Below are 10,196 nucleotides of genomic sequence, written 5' to 3'. Positions count from 1 at the left end.
CTACCGAAATGCATATATATATTTCTATTTTCCCTCTATTTACATTTTAAACGTATGTGAGTCAAACCATTTGACAATGCACTGCAAAGCACTACCCTTTAATTGATATAAGAACTTGTCTTGCTGCCACAAAAAGCTTTTTTTGTGCATAAAAAAATGAATGGATGTATGTATCTCTTTATTTAATTACATAACTGCAAAGTTGCAACCAAGGACAAAAATACAAAGCAAACAACTTAAGTAATTTTACTCTCTGGCCTGTTAGAGAACATTACCCCATATACTAGTTTAGGGTACACCTATGGACAATACACCACTTTTACTGAATAAGATCATTTCATTGAGAAAATTAACATAATTTCTCAAAGATAGCATCAGTTTCCCTCCCCATGTAACTATGTGTGTATTCCCATATTGTAAAATGAAAGAAAAAAATCCAGAGAACCAAATCGCCCCTGAAGTCAATACATTTAAAACAAAAATTGCTCATGGGGTCACAGTGTTGAACATACAAACAGATCAGGGGGAACAGATTGAGCTGATCAGAGAGAAAGCAGGCAGCGATGAGCCTGATGCTCACAGGTCTACTACTTTCCTCTGGAGCCCAATCTCTGTGTGTGTGTGTGTGTGTTCTTCTAATTACCACTAGAACCCATTTTGTGTGTGTACATGTGTGTGTTGGGTCTGCCTGAACACGTGAGTAAATCGAGAGCTCAACTCCAGATCAGTTCCTGGTGAAGAGGAGGGGCTCAGGTCCTTGCTGGGGCTTGGTGTTCTGAAGAGACTGGAACACCCTGCTCTTCTCCTCACCTCCTTCTGCTCTCCTTTCTTTCATCTCCCCCCTGTCTCAGGCCTTGATCTCAGGAGCAGCAGGAGTGCAGTATATTGTGTCAGAGTTCTCAGACACCAGCTCCTCTGTTGAGGAAAATAACACTCAATGACATGTGCATGGTTGATTGCATTTAGGTTTTAAGCGTCTTAACGAAGTCAGCACCCCTTCCGATAAGATACATATACATAAGATACATAAGATATTCGGAAAGTATTCAGACCCATTTACTTTTTCCACACTTTGTTACGTGCAAGGGTGGGCAAGTCCAGTCCTCGAGGGCCTGATAGGTGTCACAATTGTGCACCAGCTAACACACCTGACTCCATAATCACCTAATCATGATCTTCAGTTTAGAATGCAATTTGATTATTCAGCTGTGTTTGCTAAGGATGGAGAAAAGGTGTGACACCAATCAGGCCTTTGAGGACTTGAGTTTCCCACCCCTGCATACAGACTTATTCTAAAATGTATTATATATATACACACACACACACACACACATATATATATACACACACAGTTTTTCAGTTGTTACTTTTACCCCTTTTTCTCCCCAATTTAGTGGTATCCAATTGGTAGTTACAGTCTTGTGTCATCGCTGCAACTCCCGTACGGACTCGGGAGAGGCGAAGGTCAAGAGCCATGCGTCCTCCGAAACACAACCCAAGCAAGCCGCACTGCTTCTTGACACAATGCCCACTTAACCTGGAAGCCAGCCGCACATATGTGTCAGAGGACCCGGCGACAGTGTCAGCGTGCACTGCGCCCGACCTGCCACAGGAGTAGCTAGTGCGCGATGGGACAAGGACATGCCTGCCGGCCAAACCCTCCCCTTACCCGGACGATGCTAGGCCAATTGTGCGCCTCCCCATTGGTTTCCCGGCTGCGACTGAGACTGGACTCAAACCCAGAATCTCTAGTGGCACAGCTAGCACTGTGATGCAGTGCATTAGACCACTGTGCCACTCAGGAGGCAGAAATACCTTATTCACATAAGTATTCAGACCCTTTGCTATGAGATTCGAAATTGAGCTGCATCCTGTTTCCATTGATCATCCTTGAGCTGTTTCTACAACTTGGAGACCACCTGTGGTAAATTCAAGTGATTGGAAATGATTTGGAAAGGCACACACACCACACAAGATCCCACAGTTGACAGTGCATTTCAGAGCAAAAACCAAGCAATGAGGTCTGTAGGATTATCTGTAGAGATCCAAGACAGGATTGTTCGAGGCACAGATCTGGGGAAGGGTACCAAAACATTTCTGCAGCATTGAAGGTCCCCAAGAACATCGTGGCCTCCATTATTCTTAAACGGAAGAAGTTTGGAACCACCAAGACCCTGCCAAATCGAGCAATCGGGGGAGAAGGGCCTTGGTCAGGGATGTTACCAAGAACCCGATGGTCACTCTGACAGAGCTCCAGAGGTCCTCTGTGGAGATGAGAGAACCTACCAGAAGGACAACCATCTCTGCAGCACTCCTCCAATCAGCCCTTTATGGTAGAGTGACCAGACGGAAGCCACTCCTCAGTAAAAGGCACATGACAGCCCACTTGGAGTTGGTCAAAAGGCACCTAAAGCACTCTCAGAACATGAGAAACAAGATTCTCTGGACTGATGAAACCAAGATTGAACTCTTTGGCCTGAATGCCAAGCATCACATCTGGAGGAAACCAGGCACCGGTCATCACCTTGCCAATACCATGCCATATTTCTTATATCTACCCAGTCATTTCAGATAAAGCTCCTAGGAACCCCTATTAATTATTTGGCATTAAGCATGAAAACTCACCAGGAAGGACACACTTCCACAGGCCATAGGTTTTGCCGACCGCAGTCTGCCACAGCCGGAGCGTACCATCCTCAGAGCCACTGGCATACAGCTCCCCGTCTGGACTAAACCGCACGCAGTGGACTGGCCCAAAGTGGCCCTTGTATGACTCTACAGGAGGAGCGGAAAGAGAGCCACAGCAGTGTTAAACATGACCCTAACCCTAAACATGTCCACACACAGGTTATAAAGCCATACATGTGAGGGAGCCACTCCTGTCCAACAGTATGCGGTCAATGTCAGTGAGTTGGTTAGGATTTAGTGAGCATTCTCTTATATACAGGTAATTCGGAAAGTATTCAGACCCCTTGACTTTTTCCACATTTTGTTACGTTACAGCCTTATTCGAAAATGGATGACGTATTTTTTTTCTCATCAATTTACACACAATACCCCATGATGACAAAGCAAAAACAGTTTTTTAGAACATTTAGCAAATTTATATAAAATAAAAAAAACTTTGCTATGACACTCGAAATTGAGCTCAGGTACATCCTGTCTCCATTGATGATCCATGAGATGTTTATACAACTTGATTGGAGTCCACCTGTGGTAAATTCAAATGATTGGACATGGTTTGAAAATATACACACCTGTTTATATAAGATCCCACAGTTGACAGTGCATGTCAGAGCAAAAACCAACCATAGGAATTACCTATAGATTCTGCAGCATTGAAAGTCCCAAAGAATACATTGGCCTCCATTCTTAAATGGAAGAAGTTTGGAACCACCAAGACTCTTCATAGAGCTGGCCTTGGTCAGGGATGTGACCAAGAACCCGATGGTCACTCTGACAGAGCTCCAGAGGTCCTTTGTGGAGATGGGAGAACCTTCCAGGATGACAACCATCTCTCCAGCCCTCCACCAATTAGCCCTTTATGGTAGAGTGGCCAGACGGAAGCCACTCCTCAGTAAAAGGCACATGACAGCCCACTTGGGGTTTGCAAAAAGGCACCTAAAGGACTCACAGACCATGAGAAACAAGAATCTCTGGTCTGATGAAGCCAAGATTGAACTCTTTGGCCTGAATGCCAAGAATCACGCCTGGAGAAAACTTGGCACCATCCCTACGGTGAAGCATGGTGGTGGCAGCATCATGCTGTGGGGATGTTTCTCAGCGGCAGGGACTGGGAGACTAGTCGGAATCGAGGGAAAGTTGAACGGAGCACAGTACAGAGAGATCCTTGAACAAAAAACCTGCTCCAGAGCACTCAGGATCTCAGACTGAGCCGAAGGTTCACCATACAACAGGACCACAACCCTAAGCACACAGCCAATACAATGCAGGCGTGGCTTTGGGTCAAGTTTCAATGTCCTCGAGTGGCCCAGCCAGAGCCCGGACTTGAACCTGATCGAAAATCTCTGGAGAGACATGAAAATAGCTGTGCAGCGATTGCTCCCCATCCAACCTGACAGAGCTTGAGAGGATCTGCAGAGAAGAATCGGAAAAACTCCCCAAATACAGGTGTGCCAAGCATGTAGCGTCATACTCAAGAAGACTCGAGGCTGTAATCACTGCCAAAGGTGCTTCAGCAAAGTAGAGTAAAGGGTATACTTATGTAAATGTATTATTTCCGTTTTTTTAATGTTTCTTTTTAATACTAAAACCTGTTTCTGTTTTGTCATTATGGGGTATGGTGTGTAGATTGATGAGGGAAAAATCTATTTAATCAATTTTAGAATAAGGCTGTAACGTTACAAAATATGGGAAAAGTCAAGGTGACTTGCCAAATGCACTGTAAATTGGTGGGATTTTATTTAAAAAAAAATTGTAGTTTAAGCTGCTGCTTTACCCAACTCCTCCTTGGTGCCGTAGTCAAATTTGTAGAGCTTGAAGTCATCTCCCCCGGCAACAAAGAAGTCCTTATCTGGATGCAGCGAGGCAGAGTGAATGGAGGCAGGGGCATCCACAGTCTTGATCATGTCAAGGCTAAGTCAGTAAGGAAACACACACACAGCTTTAGCCCTAGCAATTACAATCAAATATGAGAGAAATCAAACTATAATGGATGTCATATGCTGTATGCTATGACTGCCCCTGAGGAGTAGGTAGAAGTAGTCCCTAACCTATGATACAGGGTCAGATATTTTATCAGTCCCCTAATGGTTTAGGCTAGGTTTGGGGGTGGGAAAATCTTATCCTAGATGTGTGGTTAGTGACAACGTCTACCTCGAGCTATGCCTGAGGGCAATGCCTGGGTTTTGTGTATTGTACCTGAGGGCATTGTAGAACGCGATGGTCTTTCCATAGGTGATGACCAAAACCTCTCCGTCAGGGATGTACTCCATGCTGCTGACTGACATGTCGAAGGAGAGCTGCTTCACAACCTCAGTGGAATTCCTGTCCCACAGTCTACACAAGGGAATATAGAAATACATATTTTAGATCAATAGATACAGAACTCGGTTGATTGAAAAGTCATCAAGAAATGACAGCAAAAATCAGAGTGATGGCCAGACTTATGACCATAGTATGTTTATGACTTTTCAATGTTGATAATCACACACTGTCCTCTTGTGTTCGTAGTGGGCAGAGACTTTTTGCCGCAAGGAAAAATGACTGCAAATGCTTCCAAATGTTCCCGATAGGATGACCACACACCTTATATACTATCAGCCTTTTGGCATCACGATAATATCCATGACAAATGTAGAACCAGGTAGATCAAAGAGCACTGACCGTACGGTTTTGTCATCAGCGGCAGAGAGGATCTGTGTGTCGTTGTTACACCACAGGGCTTTCTTTATGGCAGTCGTGTGCCCTGTAATCTCTTGCGGTTCTGAGGGAAACAAAACACAATACATATCTCAACACAACCAAATGTTGGCACAAACAATTAAACAAGGGCTTGCATTGGTACAAACCTGCTTCCGGTTTGTTGAGGTCGTAGATTCGTATTATCTTATCATTCCCTCCTGTTAACAGACAACTGCTATCCTGTCAGAGAGAAATGGAGGCGGAAGAAGTTGACTGAAATATCCAATTCATGAAAGTCCCATAAGAAAGTCCCCAGAACAAAAAAGATATGCGAGACATGTAAACAGGTTTACACTGTCATGACAGGGCGAATTTAAGTCCTCAATCTCATACATTTGATTAAAACCCATATCAATTCCAAGTAACTGTGGTACCTGAGTAAAATTGACTGACTTGACGATGTGCTTGTGTGCCAGCGTGAGCACCTCATCTCCAGTCACGGCATCCCACACCTTCCTGAAGAGCAAAGAGATAGTCATCATCAGTATAAAAAGGGAAAGGGGGGATACCTAGTCAGTTGTACAACTGAATGCATTCAACTGAAATGTGTCTTCCGCATTTAACCCAACCCTTCTGAATCAAGAGAGGTGCGGGGGGCTACCTTAACATCCATGTCATTGGCGACCCAGGGAACAGTTGGTTAACTGCCTTGCTCAGGGGCAGAGCAACAGATTTGTATTACCTTGTCAGCTTGGGGATTCAATCCAGCAACCTTTCAGTTACTGACCCAACGCTCCTACCCAACAGTCTACATCAGCCAAGAAAAATAATACAGTAGCCTAATTACCACTTGCCAGACATTCTTTTGCTTTCACAAACTCTGTTGTTGAAATGACAAAGGAGTTGGCTAAAGCAGACAGACTAGCACCCAGGCTAGGAGAGTAATAAGCTAATGTCAGAAGTCTTTGGAGATCTCTCATTGAACAATATGAATAATTGAAGACTTTCCACTCATTCTGTTCTGAAGTACAGTAAATGGTTATAGCCTGGTTCTATACTGTATGTGCCGTAGCCAACTCTTATAGAGCCCGCCAGCTTGTAGTCCTAAAAATCAGAAATTTGTTGGAATTTTCTACCTATGGTTTGTTCACCATTCCTACGGGGGAAATTAAATGGGGGAAATAATGGTGTTTTGGGATATACGCCGAAAATAAGGTCCGAGTTTAACACAGGCTTAGGAGATCTTATATGTTTTGTTCTATGAGATAATATCAGTCAGTTAACATGATCTTTATGAATTATGAAGCCTATGTGCTCAAAATAAGTCAGTTGCCAACAAGTCACTCACTTTCAGAGATATGGAACGACAACGGCGAGATAATCTTACACACAGGTGTTCGGAAAATGCTAGATAGACAATTAGTAAAGGTGGTCGCTGCTTGTCTTCCATCGGTTTCCCATAAGCAAGTGCTGTAACATGGAGATATGGCCGTGTAGCAACACTAACCCTATCAAGGTGTATCAATTTAACCTTTTGTATTTTGAAAATAATTTCTCGTTGATATGAAAGATAAGGTCCTTATTCTTCCAAAACCATACCGCAAGCGACGCGTGTTAATGTTCAGATTGAGCATGTTGCTCTTAACAAAACGCCTTCGTCCAATGACTCTTATGTGTAATGGAACTGAGAGTCATGATAAAGGAATAGTCTCCATTAGAGCCTACATAAAAGACACAATTACCATTGCTCTCTACATTGTTGTCATAACATGGTCATGGCCAGGCTATGTTGTAGGCCTAAATACATACGCAGTAAAATCTGCAGCAGCAGTGGCTGCCTTGGTGGCTTCATTATTCAGAGTGGCCCCCCAGACAGCACCCTTGTGACCCAGGAACGTTCCGATCCAGTCCCCTGTGTCTCCCTGGCGCAACATAGGTTTGCCATCTACAAGAAGGAACAATCATAAGTGGTTAGACAACTACAGTACCTCCAACTGTAGCACATACATAAGTGAAAAAGTCTGATCATTTCCTAAATACATTATTAAATTCCCCTCTCTATTCAGACCCCCACCAGAGAAAATGGGGTAATATAACTTTGTTAATAACCTCTACTTTACATTCAATATTTTCTAAACAATGATCTATGGTTATCTAATCTTACCCTTGCAGGCACTGATGAGAAAATACCCGTATGGGGTGATGCCACTGAAGGCTAGATCCACCACAGGTCTTGTGTGGCCAGAGCAGGTGAGTGGTGTCTGTCTCATTGCCATGCTCACCTTTGTTTCAGACAGACGAGCTAGTAAACAATACAAAATGCTAAATAAAATCGCCAAAAGTATGGAGCTAGTTAGTGAATATAAATGCCAGCTTGCAACTGGCTAGCTAATGTATGGAATGAGATTGCTAAAACTCTGGCTAGTGCTGAATAGCCTAACGTTAGCTTCCAATGGTACCAAAGTTAGCTTGACAAACATTAGCTAGCCAACGATTCTAGATAGTTTGAAGATAACGCAAACACCGTTAACTAGATGTTATGAAAAAAGAGAGAAGGAATTAAGCGAAGATATTGATGTTTCTGTGAAGGCAAAGGGTTTCTCTCCCAGCTAGGAAATAGCGCGCTAATAGCTACAATATTGCAACTAACTAGCAACGTGCAGTTAGCGACCTTAGGTATTTAAAAAACATTGTAAATATAGAAATACTTCCGGTATCATGAAAGCTATAGTCTTTTCTAAATAAAAGTCCCAGATCTAAATTAATGGTCAAGACTCAGAATCATTGGTGGTACAAGGAAATAATCTATCATCAAGACTTATTTTAATGTGCTACATTGAATATTATAATATTGTACAATTTACAGAACGTTCGGGGGGGACCTGTGGAAATCTAGAGCATCAGGCGTGTGAGGGGTACAAAGAAAGTTCTTAGAGCTTTATGGTGTTGAAAATAACATGAAGGCTTGTTTTAGATGGTTTTGTCACACACAGATGGTACATGAAACAGCTGTAGAAAGAGGGCTCTGGATTAAGGCCACCAGGGTTCAGGTCTAGAAGCACACTTTCCACCAATGGTGGAAAAAAATACCCAATCGTTAAACTTGAATAAAAGTAAAGATACAGTTGATGTCTGAAGTTCACATACACCTTAGCCAAATACATCTAAACTCAGTTTTTCACAATTCCTGACATTTAATCCTAGTAAAAATTCCCTGTTTTAGGGCAGTTAGGATCACCACTTTATTTTAAGAATGTGAACTGTTAGAATAATAGTAGAGAGAATTATTTATTTCAGCTTTTATTTCTTTCATCACATTCAGTGGGTCAGAAGTTTACATACACTCAATTAGTATTTGGTAGCATTGCCTTTAAATTGTTTAACTTGGGTCAAACGTTTCAGGTAGCCTTCCACAAGCTTCCCACAGTACATTGGGTAAATTTTGTCCCATTCCTCCTGACAGAGCTGGTGTAACTGAGTCGGGTTTGTAGGCCTCCTTGCTCGCACACGCTTTTTCAGTTCTACCCACAAATGTTCTATGGGATTGAGGTCAGGGCTTTGTGATGGCCACTCCAATACCTTGACTTTGTTGTCCTTCAGCCATTTTGCCACAACTTTGGAAGTACGCTTGGGGTCATTGTCCATTTCGAAGACCTATTTTCGACCAAGCTTTAACTTCCTGACTGATGTCTTGTGATGTTGCTTCAATATATCCACATAATTTTCCTCCCTCAGGATGCCATCTATTTTGTGAAGTGCACCAGTCCCTCCTGCACCAAAGCACCCCCACAACATGATGCTTCCACCCCTGTACTTCACAGTTGGGATGGTGTTCTTTGGCTTGCAAGCCTCCCCCTTTTTCCTCCAAAACATAACAGTGGTCATTATGGCCAAACAGTTTCATTTTTGTTTAATCAGACCAGAGGACATTTCTCCAAAAAGTACGATATTTGTCCCCATGTGCAGTTGCAAACCGTAGTCTGGCTTCTTAATGTTGGTTTTGGAGTAGTGGCCCCTCCTTGCTGAGTGGCCTTTCAGGTTATGTCGATATAGGACTCGTTTTACTGTGGATATAGATACTTTTGTACCTGTTTCCTCCAGCATCTTCACAAGATCCTTTGCTGTTGTTCTGGGATTGATTTGCACTTTTCGCATCAACGTACGTTCATCTCTAGGAGACAGAACGCATCTCCTTCCTGAGCGGTATGACGGCTGTATGGTCCCATGGTGTTTATACTTGCGTACTATTGTTTGTTAAGATGAATGTGCTACCTTCAGGCGTTTGGAAATTGCTCCCAAGGATGAACCAGACTTGTGGAGGTCTACAATCTTTTTTTTCTGAGGTCTTGGCTGATTTCTTTTGGTTGTCCAATGATGTCAAGCAAATAGGCACTGAGTTTGAAGGTAGGCCTTGAAATACATCCAATAGACTCAAATGATGTCAATTAGCCTATCAGAAGCTCCTAAAGCCATGACATAATTTCCTGGAATTGTCCAAGCGGTTTAAAGGCACAGGTAACTTAGTGTATGTAAACTTCTGACCCACTGGAATTGTGATAGATTATTTCACTTATAATTCAATGTGTCTGTAAACAATTGTTGGAAAAATGACTTGTGTCATGCACAAAGTAGATGTCCTCCTAACCGACTTGCCAAAACTATAGTTTGTTAACAAGAAATTTGTGGAGTGGTTGAAAAACAAGTTTTAATGACTCCAAGCTAAGTGTGTGTAAACTTCCGACTTCAACTGTACCCTAATAGAAAATGATTCAAGTCACCCAGTAAAATACTACTTGAGTAAAAGTTAAAGTATTTGGTTTTAAATATACTTG

General features: G+C 42.7%; 1 protein-coding gene across 1 annotated transcript; it reads right to left on the bottom strand.

Moving 5' to 3' along the window:
• Window positions 1-161: 161 nt before the first annotated feature.
• LOC139378753 (serine-threonine kinase receptor-associated protein-like) lies at window positions 162-8,082 on the bottom strand. The gene is made up of 9 exons (XM_071121220.1): window positions 7,529-8,082; window positions 7,174-7,309; window positions 5,799-5,880; window positions 5,532-5,604; window positions 5,347-5,446; window positions 4,882-5,019; window positions 4,460-4,596; window positions 2,626-2,775; window positions 162-915 (listed from the first exon to the last, which is right to left on the bottom strand). The coding sequence occupies exons 1-9, from the start codon at window positions 7,638-7,640 to the stop codon at window positions 848-850; spliced, it is 996 nt and encodes a 331-aa protein (XP_070977321.1). The 5' UTR covers window positions 7,641-8,082; the 3' UTR covers window positions 162-847.
• Between the last annotated feature and the right edge of the window lie 2,114 nt (window positions 8,083-10,196).

This window comes from Oncorhynchus clarkii, chromosome 21 (assembly GCF_045791955.1).
Source record: "Oncorhynchus clarkii lewisi isolate Uvic-CL-2024 chromosome 21, UVic_Ocla_1.0, whole genome shotgun sequence".
NCBI classification, from domain to species: domain Eukaryota; kingdom Metazoa; phylum Chordata; class Actinopteri; order Salmoniformes; family Salmonidae; genus Oncorhynchus; species Oncorhynchus clarkii.
The sequence above is the reverse complement of the archived record's forward strand: the minus strand, read 5'-3'. Positions and strand labels throughout refer to the sequence as shown.

What these genes read in the sequence shown, in the direction of transcription:
- LOC139378753 (XM_071121220.1), bottom strand. Translation starts at nt 7,640, where the DNA reads ATGGCAATGAGACAGACACCACTCACCTGCTCTGGCCACACAAGACCT. An exon ending in CCTCAACAAACCGGAAGCAG is followed by an intron (nt 5,447 to 5,531) that starts GTTTGTACCAAT and finishes TGTTTCCCTCAG; the next exon opens with AACCGCAAGAGATTACAGGG. An exon ending in GTGGAAGTGTGTCCTTCCTG is followed by an intron (nt 916 to 2,625) that starts GTGAGTTTTCAT and finishes TTTCCTCAACAG; the next exon opens with AGGAGCTGGTGTCTGAGAAC.